The following is a 26,548-nucleotide window of genomic DNA, read 5'->3' as shown; positions in this document are numbered from 1 at the left end:
CCTAAAGGATAGAGTACTGTGCTACGTAGATGCCGTGTATCGCTAACATCCTATTTCTGATTTACATTTAAATTTTTGCTTGAATGTGCTTTGTGAGTGGTTTTCAGGGAATCATTTGACTTTTAAATCATACTCTGTAAAGACAGTCAGTAGCCAATTTTGCTAACCTGCGAGATTCTGAAATAGGACCCAGTCGTTATTCAGAGAGAACCAAATAACCCTCTCCATAATTCCTGCATAACTGAAGTTTCATGTGTATGTTTTCTTTAACAGGCTTCCATCTCTACCACAAGTTGCCCACAATAGTGCCTGAAAGCTGCCTTCTTATAATGGTTGGACTTCTACTAGGTGGAATTATTTTTGGAGTAGATGAAAAGTCTCCACCCGCGATGAAGACTGATGTCTTTTTCTTATATCTCCTTCCGCCCATTGTACTTGATGCGGGCTACTTCATGCCAACTCGTCCTTTCTTTGAGAACATTGGCACCATTTTCTGGTATGCTGTGGTGGGGACACTTTGGAATTCCATTGGCATTGGAGTGTCTTTGTTTGGTATCTGCCAGATTGAAGCATTTGGCCTGAGTGACATCACTTTGCTCCAGAACCTACTCTTTGGCAGCTTGATTTCAGCAGTGGACCCCGTGGCTGTGCTCGCTGTCTTTGAGAACATTCACGTCAATGAGCAGCTGTACATCCTGGTCTTTGGCGAGTCGCTGCTGAATGATGCAGTAACAGTGGTGAGTAACACATTCCCGCTGCATCACTCCAGCACGTGGGGCTCACCCACCAGCTTTTTGAGACAGACAGCCAGGAAAAGGAAGTGTAACATGCTGGGTGAGACCTTACAAGCAGGGCCAGCTTCCTGAGTGTGCACCCGTGCAGCGCACAATGTTCTGCACTCAGAGGGCCCCACACTTGGTTTAATGTTCTGTCACTGTCTTGAGGTTCTTAATACTTTTTGAACAAGGGGTCCCTCATTTCATCTTCTACTGGGCCTGACAAACTATATAGCAAATCCTGCTTACACGGCCCTGTGTTTATGCTGGAGGAAGGGGTCCCTGGGTGGCGTAAATGGTCAATGCACTTGGCTGCTAAGCAAGATGTTGGCAGATAAGTCCACCCAGAGATGCCTCAGAAAAAAGGCCTGGCAGTCTACTTCTAAATAATCAGCCCTTGAAAACCCTGTGGAGCACAGTTCTACTGGGACACACATAGCGTCACCATGAGTCACAGTCAACTTGAAGGTAACTGGTTCGTTAACTGCTTATGCCAGAGGAGCGTCAAGTGATTGTGATGAAGGTTTATCTTCGAAGATTTATCAGATTGGCGCTTTTAAAGGTCATGGTCTTTGATCACCATTTAAAGGATTTCAAGTCTCAGGATGCTTTGTGAGAAGTACTGCCATCAATTTACAGTGTGTAGAATACATGGGAAACCATAATACCTACTGAGGGCTCCTCATTATCTGGGGTTGGTTAATTGTCATGCTGATGATTTGAGGCAGCCTCCTCATCACAGAGTCACTTCCTCTTACTACTCCGCCAACATGTTTCTGGTAGACCTCCTTTTCCCATAAAAAAAAAAAAAGCTGGTATTTATTCAGAGAACACAAATTATCTATAATTCTCTGTTAATTGACACCTAATTATACTCAGAGGCTGTTAGGATCTTAATGTTGACAAAATTTATTTCCACCTTGCCTTCTGAACTCAGGCGGGGTGTGGCCAGCAGGGATAAGGAAGCCTCTCCCTTCTCGCGCAGGCCCGTGAATGGCTCTAGCTCTGCTAACGAAAGACCTTGAGTCAGCCTTGATTGCTAAGCAAATCGGTTAGCACTGGTGATGCCGGTTTATACTGCGATTCTGTAGCAGTAACAGTGATAGTAATGATAACCATTAAACTGTTTTGAATGCTTAGCATGGCTGCAGTCTTTGGACAACCTATGTGGTAGTAGATAAAATATTCTTCCCATTTTGCAGATAAGAAAGTCGAGGTGGAGAAGATTCAGTAAAGTGTAATTAAGTAACTTAAGTCATTTATACTGCCCTCTCCATTAGTTCGTATCATCAAAATGCTATTCCTGACTCATTTCACTGCTGATGTAGAAACCAACGTTCTTCTATGTTAGCCTGTGTTCTACCACAAGATTAGACCCCTAACTGAATAAGATATCATCTTTAATGATACCCATTAATTTCGTGTGAACATTCTTGTGTAGAAAACAATTTACTGATAAAGAAATCCCATTATTTTAGAATATAAGACTTAAAGACAGCTAAGTCACCTCACTGAAGCAATAAAATCCACTTCATTTATTCCATCATTCATTAACAGTGATTATTCATTAACTTACATATACTAAAATTTGACTGAGAAACTTCCATAATAATGAAGACATTTTGTGCCTCATTCCAATTTCCAGGGCATCAAGTTTTCCATTGTGACTTATGTTTGGTACGTAAATTTTACCCTCACTGGGAGAGACTGAGGACATTTTAATGTGGAATTCTTAGAATGCATCTATCTGGTATAAAGAAAACCTTACAAAGGAATAACAATACCTTACTACAATACCTGCAGTCAAGTCAGGCCAGTTTTAGAATAAACGTCATGCCTTGACACCGCCTTGTCTCCTGTTACAAAACCTTTCATTCAGACATCTCAGTGGTCCATTCTTTGAGTTTGTCAAGAATTGAATCTCAGGAAAGGATCTTGTTAAACCACTGTTGAAAGTATGCAAAGGCCCTGTGCATTCCAGAAGTATGTTCTGAGTTTCCTGTCAGAGGCACAGAAGCCATAAACGTGGTTTTGGAGACAGAAAGGGAGGGCTAAGCCAGGGAGGGCAGTGGGCCAAAGCGAGGGCCTGCCATTCCAATACGGGAAGGTGGACAAGGACAGAAAAAGGGCATGGCAAATCTTCAGAAGTGGAAGCCCTTGTCACATGGCCGGAACCTATAAATCACAACCACTGTAATGGTTTCACATAAAAGAGGTTATATAGCCTGGTAGGTTATATACTCTGGGTTGAAAGCCCATGGGCCCTAACAGCCGGAAGCACAAGCTACCAGGATACGCCTAAGGGTTTTCCTACCCAATGCCAAAAATAAACCTACCTGATGTTTCTCTCACTGAATTATCTGAAGAGTGAGCCAAGTTGACCAGGTATTTGGAATAATTAGAATTGTAGTATGAAATATTATAACTTTGCTTCCTAGCTGGGTACTCTCAAAGAATAGAGGTAAGATGTTTTATGGAAGATCCCTTGATTCATAGTGTAGGAGAGGTTTAAGGAACTCGTGGAATAGGGTAAGGTATGAAAAATACAGACGATGATGTATACAGTGAAAATGATGGTTCAGTAGGTATTGCAGACGAAAGGGCAGAGATTAAAAAGAAAGAATGAATGTTCAAAAAGAAATCTGGAGGATGGGTGAAATTGTTGTTGTTGTTAGCTGTCATTGAGCTGGCCCCGACTCATGGTGACCCCATGTACAACAGAACAAAACACTGCATGGTCCTACGTCATCCTCATGATCAGGTGGAATCCATAGGGTTTTCATGGACTGATTTTAAGAAGTAGATCACCAGGCCTTTCTTCCGAGTCTGTCTTAGTCTGGAAGCTCCACTGACACCTGTTCAGCATCATAGGAACACAGAAGCCTCCACTGACAGTCGTGTGTGACCGCACAGGAGGTACACTGGCTGGGCTGCTTCTCCCACGTGAAAGGGGAGAATTCTATCACTGAACCACTACTGCCTCCACAGGTCAACTTAACTAACTCCTTCCCCCAAACAGGATAAATTCAAAGTTGAAGGGGGTGATACCTAGCACAAAAATTTTTTAAAGCGAAGAGAAATTTATAATGTATAAATTATAGATCAAACTCTTTGTGCTATTGTCCAGGGCGATCATGGATTGGGAGTAACTGGAAAAATTACAAACAATAGAAAAAATACAGACAGTCTTTATGAATGAAACTGGATACATTTTACCCCAAAAGAATACATACTAACCTTGGGTCACTGAACTTAATCTTGTGATAAGGCAAAGGCCGAGCAGCAGCAGGAAGCACGTTCATAGTAGTGTGGGAAGGTTGCTTTTTGTTTGGCTTGAGCAGTTGATGACTTTGATGCAGACGATGTTCTGTGAAACCAGGGTTCACAGAAGGAACTGAAAGGCGTTTTCTGTGCTAAGTGTTTGCCCACACCAAAATCCAAACCCGTTGCCTTTGAGCCGATTCCCACTCATAGTGACCCCACAGGACACATGAGAACTGCCCCATAGGGTTTCCAAGAAGCGGCTGGTGGATTTGAAGTGCTGACCTTTTGGTTAGTAGCTGAGCTTTTAACTACTGCGCCACCAAGCTTCTACTGCCTGTAGATTGATAACAAGAGGGGAGACATTTGGGGATGCACTTCTGTCTTTATCGGTAGACTGCAGATGAGATATGGAGAAGAATATGGCCAGTGACAGAAAGGAAATGAGTGTAAATGTGGAACAGCCGATGAAATGGCAGGCCAGCCTGACGTGAAAGGATCCTTTTCCTGCAAACACACAGCAATGCTGGATAAAATACAACCAGATAACTCAAGACTGTCCTTGAACTTCGTTGACCTCCTGCTGCATCGAATTTGAAAAAGCAGACTAATTAAAGAGATGAGAAAATTTTTTTTTAAGCTTTAGGTAAAAATATTTTAATTAGCCAAGTTAAACCAATCATTTAAGTAATTAATAATCTAATAAATATAATAACTGAAATATAACAATTATTTAAAATATTAACAACGTTTAATATATATTTGTTCTGTATTGGCCAACGTCAAATCATTTCAGACATTGAGTTTTCTGTTTGTGAAAGTTTAAGGAAATAGAAAAAGGGAAATTTTTTGTCTTTCCTTTGTAGTACATATTTTATGAAAACTTTTCAAAGTTTCCCTTACTTGGCAAAGCTTATTCAGGTACTCAGTTAATCTGAGAAGTCCTGCTGTTTCCATGGAGTTCATAGTCAAACAACTTAATGTTCGCATTGTGTTAATGTTAATTGTATTAATGTGAAAATTGAGTGTTCTAATACATTTTCCAAGTACACCTACGAGAGGTTCCTCAAACTCCCATAAGTAGGTTGGTTAAGGAGAGTTGGCTCTGTAGAAGCTAGTGAGGCCACGGTGGTCCAGGCGTTGCTCACTGTGTAGTGTATTTAACTTCTGAAGCTGGAGAGCACACAGTGACCACATGCTTCTTAATTTTGCTTTTGCAAGTAACAGAACAAATCTGCAGTCCCTTATGTAAAAATGGCATCCTTTATGTTTCGTATAAGAAAAAGTAACCTGAAAACAATTTTTCTGCAACAGAGTAATTCTGTTTGTATAGTTTATGTCCTTGCTTTACATAATTTCATTAAATCATTAAATTATTGCACATTTTTAATCAATGTTCAAAGTAGATAACTCCTAATTTTAGCACAGGAGCCCTGGTGGTGGCACAGTGGTTAAGCATTCAGCTACTAACCGAAAGGTCAGCTGTTTGAATATACCAGCCACTCCTTGGAAACCTTATGGGGCAGTTCTACTCTGTCCTGTAGGGTCACTATGAGTCGGAACTGAGTCGATGGCAGCGGATTTAAGTGTAACACATGTATGGACTTATTTTTGCGATGATAATAATGAGTACGCTTTTCATTATTTGAAGAAAGATTTGAAAGTTCTCAGTTGTCGAGCCAGCCCAGTACAGAATTTAGCCGTCAGTCACCACCGACATGTCAGTGTCTTAAACATACAATTGTCGAGCCAAGGCCAGCTTTCCACAGACACAGTAGAGACGTATCTGTAGCCTAGGACATTCTTCGGAACAAAATGAAAGCGCACACACACTCACACACACATACACACATACATAAATGCACATACTTAATTACAACTCAAAAGCACTCGTCTACATAGATTCCCTTATGATAAAGTAAAGGGTTTAATTGGAATGAGCTCACTATGGGATAGTGGCTAGTATAACTAAAAGAATTTTATCTTGTGCTTTCATTAGACATCCGGTTCAGTGTAAAACAGGTGGGAGGTTGTGGAAAGCTTTCTGTTTGTCAAGTTAACATTTTACCTCAGGTATTTTCTGGCACTTTCCTTTACCAGAGGCATCTGAGCAGAATGATTAAAATGTAGCTTCTGACCCATGTGCTGGAAAAAAAGTTCCTAGGACTCAGCTTTACTCTCTGAAAAACCTAAAGGGATATTTAAAACAAAATGTACCTTTAACAGATTTGATGGATGGAGTTTTCAGGAACAAGGTTTTGGAAAGAGGATACATTTGTGGCCGGTCTGTTGAAGCCAGTTACTCCTTAGAGATTAGTATTCGAGATCTCTTTGGAGGGCTCATCCTTGTGTTAGATGATCTAGGGACTGGGGAATGAGAGGGAGGAAGAATGAGCCAAGGGTTCTGAGGGCAAGGAATTCATAATTGTGTTGGGGAAATGAAGCGAGCACTCATGAGACAGCTCCAACGACACAAGGTGGCACAGTATTAAGTGCTGAATGGTTTTGGAGATCATCTGCGTTGCAGGACATGAGAGGAAAAGTGGTTTACAAGGGGCGTAGGAACCTAAGAGGACTTTTTGGAGGAACAGCAGCTTCAGGTAGGCCTTGAAAGACAGGTGACGTTTCTGTAGGCTTAGGGAAGAAAGTGAAGCTGGGTTCTACCAAGAGAAACCACAAGAAGAAAACCAAGGGCAGGTACGATAAGACCTTCACCCCTAGACTGAAGGATGTTGGAAACTGGTTAAAAAAAAAAAAGAACAGTGTGCCAGGTGTATGGGGTGAGACTATTAAGCCTTTCCAGAGTCAGGCAGTCATAGATTTCAAACTTGGGAGTGAAAAACAGAATGGCAACATTTAAAGAAAGTAAGTCTTATGGTGGCTGCAGGGGGGTTAGAGCAAAGGAGAGATGAGATTAGCTTATGCAGGCAGGAAGCATGGATGGCAGAAGCTGAGGAGTCTGTGGATGGCAGCACAGTGCCTGGAATGGTCTGGTAGAGAGGTTGTCAGTGCAGAAATGGTCAGCTGGTGAACCCATCTCTCCTCAGTGCTGCCAGCGATGGATGGTCACCTTTTGGATTCGGCTGTTTGAGGTGAGGGGTGTGTATAGCACATCTTCTATCCTCTCAGGAAGTGATTGGGGCATGTCAATGCTGATGAAACCGAAGCCTCTGGAAGAAAGTAGGAAGCGGATGCTGCTGCCTGAAGCCAGTATTTTCTCTGGGGAACAATGATGCCTTCAAGATACTTAAGCCCTTGGGGGAGTGAATTGCTTTCTTCTTCTTATTCAGGTCATTTCTTGGTGGAAAGGTGACAAATACTCTTGAGTGTTATATCAACTACTAGAAGTAAAGGAAATCCCACTGCTTTCTAAGTAATTATCCTCTACTTTTTAAAAGACAACAGCAGCAGACATCTGTTGTCATGGGCTAGGCAACCTTGAAAATATGAATCACAACAAGGTATGATTCTTGACCACAAAGAGTTTATAATCCAGCAGAAAAGAGGAGGAATTATGGAAAACCTGTAATGTGTAGGCTATAAAGGGCCATGGGTGAGGTAGAAAAAGAAGAAAGTACACAAAACTGGTAATGGGTAGGCAGTCAAGGACCATGGGTGAGGTGCAGAGAGTGACGTGACACTGTGTCAGGACACCAGGACACACTAGATTTAGCAGGGAGATTCCAGAGGCTGAACCTTGAAAAACTTAACCAGAAGGTCAGAAGGAGGGGTGGATTATCCAACAGGCAAGGTAAGCATGGGTTTACTTGTGCTTACTTATAAAATGTAGTGAACAATTTCACATGAGTTTCACTGCATTTTACAAGTAAGCCAGTGCTTACCTTGCTTACTGGGTCATCTGCCCCTGTCAGGGATTGTACATTTGAAAAGAGGCTTTGATTCTGTAGGAAGGTGCTGTGGGGTTGGGAGAGAGACAGATGCCAGCCATACCCAGATGCAGAATCTTTGGTGTGGTGAAAAACATGAACTTGTTCACTACAGATGATCTGGTCAGCAAGGTAAGCACCATGCTTACCTTGCTTACTGGATAATTCGCTCCTGGTCAGGAGACCCAGATTCTGGTATGGTATCTGGTATTTTGTGTGACTGTGGAGATATCGGTTAAATTTTGAGTTTCTCAAAACCCACATGAGGGTGTCACACAGCACCCGCTCTGAAAGGCCTTTCTTTGTCCCTGACATTCTGTCAGTCTGCCCTCCTGGAGGTCCCAGATGCCCCCGGAATATAAATATCATGGAGAAGAGAAGCTGGGCACCCACTTGATTGTTATTTTACTTCATGACTTTATGAAAAAGCAGTGGATTTTAAGCCCTCGTTACCATTCTAATAGACTCTGTGACCCCCAGAAACATGCTTGAAAGCATATTGCACAACTGTCATAAACTGCCTCACATTTCTGAAGCATTAATTAAACTCAAAAAAACCAAAATCCAAACCCATTACCGTCGAGTCTATTCCGATTAAACTCAGACAGTATAAATACTGCATGTATTTGTCAGGAAATAAACAGCAATGTAGTCAACTTCTAAAGGGAACAAATTACGTACGTATGTGGTTACAGCGGATATACACCCCCTTGCCCACACACACACAAGGGGCATTGGTTGTTCTGTGGCAGAATTCTCATCTTCCATGTGGGAAACCCAGGTTCAATTTCTCGCCGTGCACGTCATGTGCAGCCAGCAGCCACCTGTCAGTGGAGGCTTGCGTGTTGCTAGGATGATGAACAGGTTTCAGCAGAGTTTCCAGATGCAGATGGACTAGGAAGAAAGGCCTGGAGATCTACATCTGAAAACTAACATATGAAAACCCTGTAGATCACAAGGGTTCAATATGCAACCGACTATAACGCAGGGCCGGGCAGTGTTTTGTTTAGTTGTTCATGTACAAATGGGGTCATTATGAGTTGGGGAGTGACTGTATGGCAGCTAACAACAACAACACACACACACAGAGGGTGATGCCTCTTTGCTTTAAGAAAATTCTTTTGGGTCTCTTGTTACGCTCCCGATATTACCAGCCATGTATATGAGTGTCTGGGACGGGGTGGAGGGGAGTAAAGAGATGGGTTCACCTCCATGATCCGGGAGGAGGCATTCTTCAGGTCGGGTACCTATACTGAGGGGGCGAATCCCTTCTATGGTGTGACCCCATGACAGGGCCTTAAATAGTAAATAAATCCACAGCAGCACTGAGGAGCTTTCCTGATGACATAACTACTTCCCAAGGGATGGCAATAGAAGGGTGTGTTTAATAGCAAGCACATATTTTAAAATAACCTTTCAGATGATATCTAGAGAAGAATGTTTCAAGCATAAGTTATATAATCATTTTGAATTCTCCTTTCCCTGCCATTTAGAAACAGTTTCCCATACAACACATTATTATCTAAGTTTTTTGTTTGTTTTTTTTGTTTAAGCCACAGTATTAAAACATGAGATAAACAAATACAGAATTATCACCAGTTATCATCCACCTTGATACACTAAAGAATTTTCCTTATTAGAAGGCCAGGTGGACTTTTCTGTGGCCTGAATGATGATGGGAAAATTGGAAGGGGTCTTGACAGTGTGTTTTCTTTGTCCCACAGGTCCTGTACAATTTGTTCAAGTCTTTTTGCCAGATGAAAACCATTGAGACCATTGATGTGTTTGCTGGAATTGCCAATTTCTTTGTTGTGGGAATTGGTGGGGTGCTGATTGGTGTCTTCCTGGGATTCATAGCGGCGTTTACGACTCGGTTCACACACAACATCCGGGTGATCGAGCCACTCTTCGTCTTCCTGTACAGTTATTTGTCCTATATCACAGCTGAGATGTTTCACCTCTCAGGCATCATGGCGTAAGTATTTAACTGATCATTCTGTCAAAACCACTTAATTTCTTGAATTTGTGTAGTTTAAGCAAAGATATGACATTTGAATAGGTTTTGTAAAAAAGTAGCTTCCCTTAAATTCTTTTAAGAACGATTAAAGATCGATTTTTCTTACTCTTTGAAGTGAAAATATCTATCAGCCAAATTTACTTAAAGTAATCTGGTACTAAAATGGAAAACTCCTTAAAAGTTATGTCCTGGGCCTCATGAAATACGACAATAAAATGTTGGGTTGAAGATCTGACGCCATATGGGTTTGACGCCCACTCATTGTTGTCAGTGTTGGAGTCTGTAGACTCATTCCCACAAGGCTGCATTGCCCAAACTGCTTTTGGCATTCTTTTGGAAACACATATGCATATTCATTTGAATAATCTTGGTGTAGAAAATACTTACTTTGATAGTTTTGATTTGAGATAATAGCATAAAGTCACTCAAAGCACAAAAAGTTTAGCTTTTTTTTCTTTTAAATCAAGAGGTATGATCATAAAGCAAGACATTTATTTGCATCAGGTGCAAACTGATTCTGAAGGATGTTCTCAAAGAGAGCTTCTACAAGTGGGCTGAAGACTGGCAGTGTTTGAATCTGATTTTAGCCTTTAGAGAATCACTTTCAAGGAGGGTACTCATTGGGTGTGGATGTTTTTGGAAGCTTCCAGAAACAAGCCTTACTATGTTATGGTCACATCCTATATATGGTCAGTGAGACATACTTAATAATTTAATGCCTTTTATTTCGACAAATATTTATTATTGTTCGGTATGTGCCAGGCTCAATGCAAAACCTGCTGTGTGTATTTAGAGCTCTGTTGTTGTAAACATAAGCCGGGTTTCTTTCTAAGATTTTCTTTTGCACCCTGGTTTCGGTGATGCTTTAAGGGCTATTTTGATTTTCTCCTCCCATGCACTACTTCGGAGCCCTAGTGGCATAGTGGTTAAGCATTCAGCTACTAATCAAAAGGTCGGTAGTTAAAACCCACCAGCCACTCCTTGGAAACTCTATGGGGCGTTCTACTCTGTCTTATAGGGTTGCTTGGAGTCAGAATCGGCTCTATAGCAACCGGTTTGGTTTTCTTGGAATGTGCAACTTTGTATCAAAAGCAGTGAAAGAAAGCTAAAACGTCCAATTCACTTCCCCCAGGAGAGCCAGCATCCACTGAGTTACGAGTTACAACGTTCGTTGTGCGGTTTTCTGCTTCAGAGCAGAATCTAAATAAAGCAACATATTAATCCAGTTTGACCCAGTAATGAAGTGCTGTGCATCTTCCTGGTTGCTATTCATATCATTTGTACGACTTCCAGTTCCCCACTGTTCCTAGCCAGTGTCAGGGAAAACACAAGATCAGGTAGCACGCAAGGGCTGTAAAAAGATTGCGGGGGCGGCAGTTAATGTCTATTTTCTTAGCAGCGTTGTCATAACAGTATGTGTGAGGGCCTTGAGTTGCATTGTGTGTAGGTCCGATACTCCCGGAGATGTGCCTGTTGACAAGTTCTAGAACACCAACAGAGTAGTTATCTAAATGCCTTTCTAATTTCAAGAGCAGGTATTGGGCTGAGTGAGGAGCCAGAGGATGGGAGGAGGGTTTGAGGGGATGGATGGAGTTGTAGTCCTGGTGCAGCTCTGCTCTGGAATGGCGGTGAGACCCACAGTCCACGGGGTTGGGAAGGCGTGCACTGCGTTAAGTCGCTGACCCCTTGTGAAGAACTGACCATGGGCTCACTTGCTCTGGAAATTGAGAGATCAGGCACCAATGGGGCCATGTACCCCAGCAAATAAACCCCAAAACCTGTTGCTGTCGAGTTGATTCCCACTCATAGTGATTCTATAGGACAGAGCAGAACTGCCCCATGGGGTTTCCAAGGAGCAGCTGGTGGAATTGAACTGCTGACATTTTGGTTAGCAGCCAAGCACCTAATCACTGCACCACCTGGGTTAATTATCCGCTGCAGAATGCTGTTGGATGAAAAATGTTACCTTCGTTTCCAACTTAAAAGTGAGTATTTATCTTACAACTTAGTGTCCAGAAAACTACTTTATTATGTTTTAACTAATAAATTCATTGCACAGAGTTTACTAAAATTAACCATTAAATAAGACATCACAGGAGGTTTAAAATGCTTGGCATGTAGCATTATTGTGCTCACCCAATGTAATACGATAGCAAATTAAGGGACAGATTTTTCTCGGCATGTGTTTGATCTCAGATGTAACAGCCTGTTTTCTAATGCGCTGTGATCAGCCCAGGTGTGATGCTTCTGTGTGGCATAGGTAGGGACTTCCACCTTGGAAGTCCACTAGGTGCACTTCCACTTTGTAATTCCCGTGTTTGCCTTGGGATGTGGGTCAAGAGGATACAATACAACAACTTAATTAAAATTGCACGTTCATAGACAGCTCTTTTCTAGAACGGGTATTTTTTTTCTGGGCTTAAGTTGTACTGAGTGCAGACATTCCTCTCCTACTTTATGCTAATTGCATTCATTCTTTTGCCGGTCAATAGCAAATTTGAAGGTTAATGGAATGAAGGCACACGGCATGTTCAGCATGCTCAGTGCTTTCTTTGTTTCCTGAAGAGCAACCAGCAGCCACCCAGAAAGGAAAGCCTGTGTAGAGGTTAAACCACCTCTCTGTTAATTTCTAAAATGGTGTAAAGCTATAAAATGTGGTCTTTTGAGTTTTGCCTACTGGTCTGCTTCCTTGCCTTCTCTCTCCCTCCCTTCTTCCGGCCATTTCTCTCTTCTTCCTTTCCTCTCCTTATAGCCTTCCATATTTAGTAACCCCTTGTAGGTCACCTTTGTCTTGGGTAGACTATTGGGCAGCCTCTTTGAGAATATTACTTAATGAGCAGGTAGTTGTTAAAAATCTGATTAAAAAGAAATATCCTTCTGTATATCAGAAGATCCGGATTTGGCTTCAAAATGCAATCAGTCTTTCAGCCTGGAAAGCCCTGGGCAGGATTCCAGCATCTTGATTTCTTTGAGATGCTGAAAGCAATGTGCCTTGCTCTTCACAATGCCTACTGTTGCTGCTCTTTATTTTTATCACGAAACTCTAGCTTCCTGTGATTTTCACTGATACCAAATACGTGAAAGATTATGAGGTGGCATTATACTGGTCTTCTCATCCCTTGTATTATAAGCTCTTTGGAGAGATGATTTATGGTCATTTTAGATTTGGTTTCCCCCTTGTGGTCTTTCTTAATGCCTTACAGTTGAATTGAATGTTAAGGAACCACTTATGCTCATGTCTTCTTGTGAGTTCATGATGGTTTTAGCTACAGAAACCAAGAGGGTAGATGAAATTCCCTGTTTGTTAATTTTCTTCTTCTGTTCATTTGAGACTCTACTGGAATAAATGGTTGTAATAGAGACCTGTCTCTCTCTCTCTCTCTCTCTGTGTGTGTGTGTGTTCAGAGTTAGTTTTCACAGAACTCCTGGCTAAAGTTAAGGGATCATTGCTATTTGTCTCCTAAACCAGTGACTTCCCATGTTAATAACACTGAATGCCTTGGAGTAAAGAAAGTACCAGAGTAGGGGATAACCCAAAACCCAGTGCCGTCGAGTTGATTGCGACTCATAGCGACCCTATAGGACAGAGTAGAACTGCCCCACAGAGTTTCCAAGTAGGGGATATAAGGTATAAATTAATAGCAGTTGATTTACAAAATTCATGCCTGGCCTCATGTGTTTGGGCTTTATGTTCAGAAAAATTCTCAGAAATATAACACTGTGATGCTTGATTATTCCTTTCTTTACCCAAGGACGCCAACAGATGCCTAAAACGAGTCCTAAAATTTGGACCAATATGGAGTGCCCTGAGGTGGGGCATTGGTTTTCCCCTTTGGATGTAAACACCATTCTGGTCCTCACCTTTTGCCCCTACACAGTCCTCTTTGCTCTGATCAATGGAACACTGAAACTCACTGTTCTGGAGAGAGAGACCCTTGACACTCATAGCAGTTGCAACCTGCCAGGGAAATATTTTTCTCTGATGTGGTCCAGGAATTTCAGAAAATGGCTAACTCCTCCTTCAGATAAGAGAGTAGATGCCTAATAATTCATAGTTGTGTTTTGAGAGATTAATAATTCCTTCGTCTCTTTCCCCTTGAGGGTACTTAGAGTAATTTCTGTCTGTTGTCTTAATTATTTATCACCGTTATTGTGAAGAAAGTAGGAAATGGAGATTGTTAATCTCACGTTACGTATGAGTAAACTGAGGCCCAGATGGGCAAACCGTGGTCAAAGAGTGACTCGGTGGAGAGTTAGATCCAGAACATGGGCCTCCAGTTATTAGGCCAGTCCAAAATATATCCCAATATCCACTTTTAAAAACAGGAACCAGCAAATTTCAATGAAATGTAAAAAACGAGAATATATCATAAATTCCTGTAACGATAGGTTCAGAAATGAAGTCTCCAGAGCAGGTCCAGCTCCCCGGCCTGAGGCAGTTCCCTTTGAAGATGTGAAGATCACATTGTCTCTTTTTCCAGATTTTCTTTAGATATTGGAAATTGGCATCTGTTTAAAACTTTGAGAAAAATAGGAAGGCATACCTTTGTTTACCATTTCATAGCTTCCATCGATTTTCTCTTGGTTTGCTCACCATCCGTAGCATATACAAAGCCATCTCTTCAAGAAACAATCATAGGAAATCATAACCCTACACTGCTAGAATTACTAGTTCATTCTTATTGTTTTCGGTGCAGTGAATTACTTAATACGGCCCTTTCAGCCGTTTGTGGTCTTGTGACTCCCACAAAATGATTAGGTGGGACTATGCAAATAAGGTGCTCGTGGCCCACCAAGGGGATTGGACTGCTTGATAACAATGCAAATAAGGTGCATGAAACCCTTACAGGGGTGGGACCATGCAAATAAGGTGTATGGAACCCTAACTGACCTAGGGGATTGGTCAGTTTTGCCATTCCACTAGATGTAAAATGAACCATTCCAGAGGTGGGAAGAGGGGACCTCACTACCACCAGTAAGAAGACACAGAAGCAGAGTGCATCCTTTGGACCTGGGGTCCCTGGGCTGAAAGCCTCCTAGACCCAGGAGACACAGAGAGAGCTATAACACCAGAGATGGCACAAGATGATAAGAAGCAATGGCAGAGAAACAGTGGCAACAGAACCAGGAGACTGGTACCCACAGAGCAAGGTGGCTACGATGGGTGTGCCAATGCACAGAGCGAGACAGCCAAGTGCCTTTCAGCTGAGGCTTGCTGATGGAGCGAAGCGCCTCTGGGCACTTGACAGAGGCAGGCTCCCTGACCCACAGAGCAGGGGAACTAGGTGCCTTCTGGCCGAGGCTTACTGGCAGAGTGGGGTGCCTCCAGACACTTATTGGCAGAGCTAAAGAGCTTTGTAACACTGGTCCAAGCAGGGCAGAGGCCAGGCCAGGCCAAAGGCCGAGGAGCCAAGTGGCTGAGGGAGAGGCCTGCCTGTAGGTATGGCTGAGAAGCTGTCCTGACCAAAGGATTGTATCCTGAGTCCTTCTTGATTCTGAATTGTAATCTGTTACTTCCCTAATAAACCCCATAACTGTGAGTATGGTCTGTGAGCATGTGGCCATTGCAAGGAATTATCAAACCCAGCAGAGAAGTAGAGAGTGCTGTGGGAGGGATGGCTGGTGTCAGAATTGGTAAAACGGTTGGGGAGAGGCGGTATGTCTCACCTCCACCTCATAGCAATCAGCCTGGGGCTGATGCTGACCTTGATTCTCTCCCCTCCCCCTTGTGAAGTTAGATGAGGCCTGATGCTCCACACCGTTTTTACACCCTTCTTCTCAAAAGTTTAAAAACAAAAACAAAGAACCCATTACATCGCAGGCCATTCGTAAAACATTATACAAAACATAATATTTATAAAATACTTGCAAATACATGAAGTCAATACGACCTTCATGTCAACTCTTTGAAGTGTGAGGAAGATCAGGTTTGGAAGAATGGAGAGAAGGATCAAGACTATCACCTCGGATTTCTGGTACCATGTTCTCTAGTCTTTTCACTGTGACGTTACACCTTACGTTGCCTTTGTAAGTAAAGTTGTATTTTGATTATGGTGTCTGATTTCACTGATGGTTCTCCTGGCAATAACTGATCCCTTTAAAATCTGATGGGATCGTCATGTGTAGCCAGAAACTCGGCTACATGCCCGTGGCCCTTGTCACGACATAAACGTGCATCTAGGCCCACAGTTAGGCCACCTTAGGACAGCATGTAAAACCCACCCAAAATAACCTAATGTGTTGCTTTCCTTCTTTGGGAAGTGGGGGTAAATGAATCAAGTGGCCCAATGCACGGCGGACAAGTTGGTGTATAGGACGAAGGGGTCTGAGATGACAGGCTAGTTTAGTCTCATGACAACAGAAACCAAGGCATTATGGGATAGGACATGTCTGTGGCTCGGAAGCATGTCGTGGCTGGGCTTTTGCTGCTCTCACTCATGGCAGACTCAGCTTGGGAGGCTTGGAATACAGGGGAAGAAACCCCAGACCTCTGAAGACAATGAATTCCAGCAGTAGAGGTGATGGTTTTCTTTTTTCCACCTAAACTTAAGAGGTTTGTTTTAACATTAATGTAGTTTTTATGTTTTTAGATACTTAACAAATTTCAACAGATTTAAGATCCCTTAAATATGAATGGGTGGAACCTTCAAATTGTTTTTATGTTCAAAATTGATGGTGACTATGAAAGTATTCTTGCAAGAGCAATGGTAAGAAACCAGAGACCTGTGAGTTATGGAGAGAAATTCAGTTGTGTGCACGTGAGACGTTTGACCTGAATTTACCAGCATAAAAGATGCACAGATGTGTAGAGTACGTGTGGGCTTATATTGGTTGCACAACATGATGAAAGTAATAATGTCACTGAATTATACATGTAAAAACTGCTGAAATGGCAACTATATATATGTATAATCTATTTTTCTATAGATAGATGTACTACAAAAAGGTGCTTTTTGAAAGTAATTTAAAAAAGATTTTACAGAAGAAAATGTATTATTGTATCATTCAAACTAAGAACAATCAAATAAGAATTTCTCATTAGACATTGCTAAAGACGCTTTTATGGTAGAGGGACACTGTGCTGTTGTGCGTGTGTGTGTTTGAGTGTGTTTGCGTTTTAATGGCTGTTTTTAAGTCTTTTAAAGACACCTCCGTGGGATAACTTGTTTTAATACCTTCCTCTGTGAAGGTCATTCAGAATTCCTCAAGCCCAGCATTCCAGAAGTTGGGCCTAGACACGATTTAGACAATGATCTTTTCATTGCCCTCTGAAGGTTTTCCTTTGGCAAACCTGTGTTAGATTGAAGCCAAGGCAACAAGGTAAAATGACGCCGTGAATAGTACCAATTGCATTACATTTTTTGACTAAAATGGAGGTAAAGATTTAATTTGTTTTCCACCCTTTTTGTAAACTTCATTGGAAATTTTATTTTAAGGCAATGAAAATCATCTTGCTTTTGTGTTTTCACATGTTTCAAAGACATTTTCCTCAGTTTCCCATTTCTTAGGTGCCCATTTGCAGTACAGGGTAGAAACCAGTGAATGTAAGAAATTGTTTTACCCAAATATCAGTGAAAAAGAAATGCTAAGCAACTGTTCAAGGTGAAATAGAAATGAATGTACTATTAATTAATGCACTATTAGGAATGGACACTGAGTCAGCGGACTTCTAACTTTGTGCCCTTCTATACTAACTGATTCTTAAATCAATTTTATATGAAAGGCTCTTAGGAAAAACACACGGAGAGGGGCAAAAAGTATCAAAAAGAGTCAGGGAATTAAATAAATAATGAGGAAGCACGTTGTATCTCCCTTAATTTTCTGGACGCCTTCGGCCTATTCAGCAAAAAGTAAAAACAAACAAAAAGCACCTGATTTTCATGATTGCTCACACATCTTTGCTTTGGTACAACCTTTCCTAAATTGCACAATAAGATTAGAAAAGCAGCAGGGGTGGGGGGATTTGAAATTATAAACCTCAGTCAGAAGGGTGTAAATGAGTCATGAAAACATTTGCATTTATTTTTGTGGGATTTTCCTCCTTATGTATGTGTTTTAAACTATTTAATGAAACAGAGTCAATGGGTGAATGCCAGCATTTGCTTGATTCCTTGAAGTCAGTTATTTAAGGGATGGTGGAAGAGCAAAACCAGTGGGCTGTCACTTGGTTCCTCAGTGCTATCCAATAGGGTGGCCACTAACCACATGTGGCTATTGAGTACTTGAAATATGGCTAGTCCAAATTGAGATGTGGTGGTGCAGCAGTTAAGCACTCAGCTGCTAACCCAAAGATCAGCAGTTCGAACCCACCGGCCATTCTGTTGGAGAAAAATGTGGCAGCCTGCTCCCATAAGGGTGGCAGCCTTAGAAACCCTATAGAGCAGTTCTGCTCTGTCCTGTGGGGTCAGTATAAGTCGGAATTGACTCCATGGCAATGGGTGGGGTAAGTTTAAAATACATACCAGATGTTGGAGACTTAGTGGGAAAAACAATTGTAAAATATCTCACTAATAATTTTTATGCTGATTACATGTTGAAGTGACAATATTTTTGATATGTTGTGTAAAATATTTTTTAAACTAATTTCACCAGTTTCTTTTTACTTATTTTAAATGTGGCTACTAGAAAATTTAAGATTTCACAGATGGCTTGCGTAATATTTCTATTACACAGCATTGTTCTTGTTCTACAGTGCTCATCATAAGTTTTTGCTCTTTGGACATTTGAAGACTAGTTGAGATAGCTGTTCTTCCCTTTGACAAACTAAAAGAAAAAAAACTAGGGCATGAGAAGATGGGAAAATTAGAACAGAAAAAAAATGCTTTCCCTCCATCGATGGTAACCATGACCTTTATATAAAGAATTTTTTCTTTGCAAATAGGGAAAATCAGAAAGTAAGGGAAGAATAATTGAGAGGAGGGTGGAGGGTGGCTGGTGATTATTAAGACCTCAATTTAAAGCCAGCTGGAGGAAAGGAAAAAGGTTACCCCAAAGACCACAGTGTAGGGGGCTTTGAGATAAACATCTTCAAAACTTGGCTGAAAATAGTACTCTCTCTGAGGAAAAGTTGTGATTCCTTCAGGAATGGAGATAAGCAAAGTATTTAAAAATGTTCCCTGAGTTGGGTATTTTATATTTTCCTTGAATTGAAATTGAAAATTTACACAAACATCCAGTGTTCAAGATTATGTATTTTTTTGCCTCATTTTAGAGCTACACCAAAACCAATCCTGTTACCGTCCAGTCAGTTCCAACATATGACTAGACCATCCATGTGTTACAGAGTAGGACTGAGCTCCGTTGGGTTTTCTTGGCTGTAACCTTTATGGAAACAGTTTGCCAGGCCAGTCTTCTGTGGAGCCACTGGGGGGCTTTGAACTGCCAAGCTTTTGATTAGTTGTTGCTAGTTGTCTTTGAGTCAGTTCCAACTCATGGCGACCCCATGTGGGCAGTGTAGAACCGCTCCAGAGAGTTTTCACCTTTCAGAAGTAGATCAAAAAGCCTGTCTCCCGAAGTGCCTCTGGGTGGGTTAAAACCGCCAACCTTTCAGCTACTAGTTGAGCACAAGTTGAGCACAAACCATACATACCACCCAGGGACCTTCTAAGAGCTAAAACATCATTACAAACTTTTTGATCTCTATTTTTGTCTGTATTTACTCTGCAAACTAACTGAAGATCAATAAAGCCCATACATTAAGCTCTGTATGGGTAACATAACTTATCCAACCCATGACTTCTAAATGACATGAGTCACATATGATTCAATTACGCAGTTTGTAATTAGGTATTTTAAGGTATGCTAAGAATGCAGGAAGCAGCATATGGCATATTTTAGAGTAGTTTCTAAAAACATAGTATGAAAAGTAAAAATAACTCTTATGACAAATGCTACCACTAGAGGCTTTCATTTTGTGAAATACATTTTATTAGTTTCTTTTTAAGAGCAAATGAATAAAATGATATAATTTGGGAGCCCACCTGACCAAAGGTTTTGGTGCCTTCTTAGGTGTGTCATTTCCAAGGAGCCTTATTTTAGGTAAGTCTCAAATGAGACTTGATTTTTGATGGAGGCCAAATAATAATAATAAAGTAAAACAAATAGCCCTAAGCAAAACCAAATATTCCATTTTTGAAGATTATCATAGATTTTTAAAGCTGTTTAGTCTTTCTCCATCTGGTAACTTGTCTCTTCTTGTGCTTCTCAGATAGTTTTTACTAAAGGAATATTAATTTTAGGTTAAGTAAGACACGAACAGAAAAGCTAATTTTTTAGGAAGGAATATTAAAATGCATAATCAAACCAAATACTCAACTGTATTTAACTGGTTTCTGAAAATCAGTTACGCTGTTAGAATGACATTTAGCTAAAAAAACAGAATATCGATACTGTTTTATTGTTGTTTGGGACTAATCATACTACTGGTCTTCCCCTTCAGTGTAAATCATAGAGTCGATTTAAGAGCGAGCGACTCGTGAATTCTTTATGCAGGAAGAAACATGGTTTTTGCCATCTAGATTTAAATTACGTGAAACTCTAATAGTTTGCTCGTGAATGAAGAACTGATTCTCAGAGATCTAGGTGAAGAATGGAGATCATTGGCATAACTGGATAATACTGGTTGTGTATCACTTTGCTTTTTGAACTGTGTCTTGGCTGTTCTCTGTGTTCATCTAAATATATATATATATATATGTATTTTATATATACACACATATATGTATATATACATGTATAGTTCTATGTTTCAAGTATATTGTAGAAAATAGCTTGTTTGGTGATCAGATCATCACTAGACTACCCTTGGTCCAAAGCTTACTATTTAAAATGTGGGAGTTCCTTTTTCAGAGCCTTGTAAGTATCAGTGAATTGAAATGATAAGACAAAACAAACAAACAAATACTTTTTAGTAATTATTTAAGCCAAACTGGAAAACAAGATTATAAATCAGAAATGTAAAGTATTGTATAATTGCTGAGAAATAACGCACTTTTCTTTTTCAGAAAACTGATATTGAAACAAAGTGTACGGTGACCATCCAGCTAGCACTTCTAAATACGACAAGCAGGGGCATGCGGCTAATACTGTTTGACAGCCCCTTCAGAAGCGGGTGAGAGCAGGGAATTGTCCTTGGGGTCAAAGTTTGCTCTTCCAATAATGTGAAGGAGGAACAGTCATCCCTTCACCTTGATTTAACAAACCTAGGTTTACTTCTCAGCAATGTTCTACACCAGAGCAGAAGCTGGCCTGGGTGAACCCAGAGATTTCCTCTGTTGGTTTTCTTGGCGAGGAGAGGCTGTGAGTCTTTCCTCTAGATGCTGTAGCCTTTGTCTTAGTGAACTCTCTCTCTCTGCAGCTACTTTCCCTTACCTCAGTCAAACCTGACGCCTGACATTTTCCGTGTTCCTAGGACACCTGGCCAAGTGGCCAAGATTCCATCTTCCCACATGTGTCCTTACAGTTAATCCCTGGCTGCTTGAAGTAACTTGAGTCACCTATGGTTGTTGTAGCCAGGAGCTCAACTCTTAACAGTACAGGGAGGCTCTGTGTTAGTGAGAGGAACCCAAATCAAACAAGATTAAACCAGAAAGAAGGAGTGGCACAGTGGTTAAGTGCTTGGCTGCTAACGAAAATGTTGGTGGTTCAAACCAACCAGCTGCTCCACAGGAGCATAGATATGTTGTATATAGTGACCCTATGTACAACAGAATGAAACACTGCCCAGTCCTGCGCCATCCTCATAATCATTGCTGTATTTCAGCCCATCGTTGCAGCCGCTGTGTCAATCTATCTCATTGAGGGTCTTCCTCTTTTTTGCTGACCCTCTACATTACCAAGCATGATGTCCTTCTTCAGAGACTGGCCCCTCCTGATAACATGCCCAAAGCACATGAGATGAAGTCTCACCATTCTCTCTTCTAAGCACTATTCTGGCTATGCGTCTTCCAAGACAGATTTATTCATTCTTCTGGTAGTCCATGGTATATTCAAGATTGTTCACCAGCAGCGTAATTCAAAGGCATCAGTTCTTCCTCAGTCTTCCTTATTCATTGTCCAGCTTTCACATGCACGTGAGGTGATTGAAAATACCATGGCTCGGGTCAGGTTCACCTTAGTCCTCAAAGTGACATCTTTGCTTTTAACACTTTAAAGAGGTCTTTTGCCACAGATCTGCCCAAATGCAATGTGTTATTTGATTTCTTGAAAGCTGCTTCCATGGGCGTTGATTGTGGATCAAATAAAATGAAATTCTTGACAACTTCAGTCTTTTCTCCATTTATCATCATGTTGCTTGTTGATCCAGCTGTGAGGATTTTTCTTTTCTTTATGTTGAGGTGTAATCCAAGGCTGTAGTCTTTGATCTTCGTCAGTAAGTACTCCAAGTCCTTTTCACTTTCAGCAAGCAAGGTTGTGTCATCTGCATTTCATAGGTTGTTAATGAGTGCTATTTTTAGAGTGCTTCCTAAACATTTTTACTTCATCACCCATACCAAATGATATTTTAATGGTACTCTGAGGTAAACACTGAGGGTGACAAATCTAGGTGCTCTGATGACCCCAGGTTCACTGGCTGCCCCAGGGCTGAGGGATCCCTGGGCGGGAATGTGGGGAAGCTCTACTAGCACCCAGGTGAAGATACCTAGATAGAGATGAGGGCTAGAAAAACAGTGTGAAGACACTTTCATAATAGTCTGGGCAAGAGAAGGTGGGAACCTAAGATGGAACCATGTAATGAAACTTGACAGAGAGAAGGGAAAATAGGTGAAAAGCATAATTAAATCCACAGTAGTCCCTGAATCTCATACTAGCACTTATTTTCACCCCAAAAATAGCTTTAATACAATTTTAAATAAAATGATTCAAGCTTTTTTTTTTATAAAAAAAACTCTTCTTGTTTCTTCTTCCTCCCCCAAATTCTCTGCCTAAATTCCCACTTGCTTTCCTCAAACTTTGATGTGTTTAGGAATCAACTGGAAAGGTTGTTAAATAGGAAGGCTCCCAGGTCCCAGCTAGAGATTTCAATTCCATCGGTCTTCTATGGAGCTCAGGCTTTCCTGTGTCACCATGGATTTCCAGTTAATTCAGTGTATCCCGCAGCTTTAAAAACACTGCTTTGATATACACTCTAGGGACAGTAAGAGTTTCTGGAATGCAGTGCCTCTTTCTGATGTGCCGGATGCTTGTGTTGAGCCCCGAAAACATTCTCTATATGTGTCTGACTCAGGGTTTTTGCATGTGTGTTTCTCATACCTGGGTCTCACCTGCCCTCTGCTCCCAAAGCACACCAGGAGTCCTCCACCTGGAAAACTTTAAATCCATTGTCAAGCTCCAGGTCAAATATTCCAGCTTCTCTGAGACCTTTCTCAACACTCCTCAACTGAAGTTGCCTGGACTCCTGTGGGTCCCTAGACACCTTGTGTTTCATTGCATTTTGACAATGAATTGTCATCATGTGTGTCTTCTCTCTCTACATAAAACCGTAGCTGCTTCAGTGCAAACTAAGTGATCTATAGCCATTGGTTGAATTAAAATCACATAAAGACAAAGAGACAAAAGATGTGGAAAATCCATGAAGTTATCAACACTACATGAATGATCAGGCATTTACAGTAGTTTGACTTTATTTTATCTTATTTTTTTTATATGTCAGAAAAGATCGTTTGGTTTTGATACTTGGATCTTCTTTTGAGAAACAATTTTTGTGTTTTCTTTTATCTCAAACTCACACTTTTTCTCTCATTTCCTGGAAGAGGCAATTCACTATATTATATGCCCTGGAATAATTAAGTTACTTCACATGATTGAGTGCTTTATTCTGAGAACATGCACGGTATACCCTGAGTCATCACAAGGTTTGGCTTTAGTGAATACAGAGAAAGAATTTTAATTGTTCTTCATCAATGTTAATACTTGGCATGGATCAGTGGATGGTTTCGTATTTTGGCAAAATCTTCATTGAGAATATACAATGATTATTTGAGCTACTTTTTTCTGTAATTTTTGAGATCACACGCAGATATGGAATGGGAGCAAAAGAATTCTGCAACATTTTTTTCTATCAGCTCAACTCTAATTCTCAGCAGTTCAGATTACAGAAAAAAGTCTCCTAACATGTGAATAGAAATTAGAGAATCTATCAAAAAAATTATAAGCACTTGTATTCATGAACTGAATCAACTGAAGCACAGCCTCTTCACCATACGCGTGTAAACCAGGGCTTCGAACTGGTTCATTCCAGCAGTACAGATATACTGATTCAGTGTATCTGGGGTGGAACTGCAAACGCCCAGCAGGGGTTCAAACCGGAATGAACTGGATCAAAGCCCTGATGGAAACACAGCCAGGATGCATTTTTTATCTTTGCCATCAGAAATCTGACTTCATCACTCACCTTCAGAATCGACACCTGTTTTCTTTGGTGCTAGTGATCATGACCACCTGGATGAAGGGCTCTGTATCTTGATTAAATGAGACTCAGCCACCATCAAATTGAACATGTACTTGATACAGCTACATGCGTAGAATCATACTAAGCGTGGACGAACTCTAATCCACGCTCTCTCAAATGAGTATCTGTAGAAGGCAGCCTGTATTGGCGGCTATAAGGTTAAGTCATGGGGTACTGCAGGAAAAGAAATGCTTGTTGGAAATTTCTATTTAGAAAACAGTCAAATGACATATTATCTAACTAGAAAGTCTCTCCCCCTCCCCGACCTCTGCCCAAGACCGTTGGGTAATATTAGCTGGCCTGAATTTTGCCTGTGCTGTATTTAGAATGATGTAATGATGGGGAAAACCTCAATTGCTGGTGAATGTAAAAACCACTAATTATAGTGCTTTTGCTTCTCCATCTCTAAATTGGCGATAATCACCATACATTTATGTTAAAGCGTAATGTGAGGCGAGATAATAACAACGCAGAATGCGCTGTGAATTCTATACATACTCCACCTCCATGCAGTCCCGCAGGATGGAATCTAACACCTGCCAAAATGTGGACCTGTTTTGGGATATTATGGGGACCAGTTGCTGCAGTAGATTTTGAAAACAAGATGACAAACCATTGCAGGAAACAAATTGATCCTCGGACCGTCTAGATTAATGCCCCTCCAAATCCATTCTTCATACGTCCTTCAGGGTTCTCTTTCTAAAATGCGAATCTGTCCATATCACACCACCGTTCCTATTAAATTATTCATTAATTTAGTCATTGATTCAAAATATATTAGTGCTAAGCATTGATGACACTTTTTCCCTCCATGAGCTTTCAGTTGGCTTGGAAAGATAGACAATGGCTATATGATCAAAGCATCTCTCCTTTTTCTCTTCAGCCTAAAGAATAAAGTTGAAACTCCTAAGCTTTACGTGAAGCAGGTTCATCATCTGGCTCCTGACTTTTTTCCTCATCTCTTAACATTATCATCTCCCTCCCTTCCTTTCTAATAGAATCATTCGGCAATTCCCTGAGTATGTCACCCTGTGTTTCTCTTTCATGTCTTTGCATGTGATCTCCTCTTTTCCTTGAATTACTTCCCCCCTCTTTTTCCAGTTTGGTGAGCTCTTACTTATCCATGAGACATTGTTCAAAGTCCCCCTTTTGTGGCAAAAGTGTTGTCGTTGTCAGATGCCATCTAGTCAGTTCCGACTCATAGTGAGCCCATGTACAACAGAACAAAACACTACCCGGTCTTGTGCCATCTTCACAATCTTTGTTATGCTTGAGCCCGTTGTTGCAGTCACTGCCAATCCATCTCATTGAGGGTCTTCTTTTTTTTTCTCAGACCCTCTGTTTTGCCAAGCATTATGTCCTTCTCCAGGGACTGGTCCCTCCTGATAACGTGTCCGAAGTACGCGAGACGAAGCCTTGCCATCTTTGCTTTTAAGGAGCATTCTGGGTGTACTTCTTCCAAGACAGATTTGTTTGCTGTTCTGGCAGCCCATGATATATTCAATATTCTTTGCCAGCACCACAATCCAAAGGTGACAGTTCTCAGGTCTTTCTTATTCATTGTCCAGCTTTTACATGCATATGAGGCAATTGAAAATATGTGGCAGAAGTAGCAATTTCTTTTTCTGTGCTCCCATCATTCACATACTCTATTCCTAGCCCTTGAAGTATTGTCTTTTCATGGTCTATTTATGACTGTTTCTCACCGTAGACTGTGAACTCTTGAAGGTAGAAGCTGCATCTTATTTGATTGCATCTTCCTAGACCCCAGCACAGGACTTGGCCCAGAGTAGATGCTCGGAAAATACTTGCTGATATTAAATTACTATTCACAATCATATTAAGTAAATATGACAATAAGAGAAGAGAGGAATGTATGGAAAGGGGAAAAAGATAATATAATGGCATGGGCTAATAAAAGTCGGGTTATACTGGGAATATTAAAGGCCCATAGTTTTCTGTTTAAAGGAAGCTTTAGAGTTATAAAATTCAACTAGAATCTTCCAAAATATAGAGAGTCCGTTCACGTTATTATGATGGTGTTGATATTATCACACTGATGTTACAGGATGTGGATGAGAGCCTGTGGACTTCAGGCATGAAGTTGCCACATGTTCATGTGATGATGGAAGAAGAAATTGCGCCTCTCTGTAGCATA

The 26,548-nt window shown here is 41.0% G+C and overlaps 1 protein-coding gene across 1 annotated transcript in view; it reads left to right on the top strand.

Annotated features, from left to right (window-relative positions):
• Nucleotides 1-26,548, top strand: part of SLC9A2 (solute carrier family 9 member A2) — a 147,877-nt gene that overhangs the window by 80,408 nt on the left and 40,921 nt on the right. Inside the window, exons 7-8 of the mRNA XM_049856372.1 lie at nt 274-737; nt 9,649-9,899. Of these exons, the coding sequence (XP_049712329.1) occupies nt 274-737; nt 9,649-9,899 (715 nt within the window). The remainder of the gene's footprint in view (nt 1-273; nt 738-9,648; nt 9,900-26,548) is intronic.

The sequence above is a fragment of the Elephas maximus genome, chromosome 17, assembly GCF_024166365.1.
Source record: "Elephas maximus indicus isolate mEleMax1 chromosome 17, mEleMax1 primary haplotype, whole genome shotgun sequence".
Classification (NCBI taxonomy): domain Eukaryota; kingdom Metazoa; phylum Chordata; class Mammalia; order Proboscidea; family Elephantidae; genus Elephas; species Elephas maximus.
This window is presented reverse-complemented; position numbering and strand designations above follow the sequence as displayed.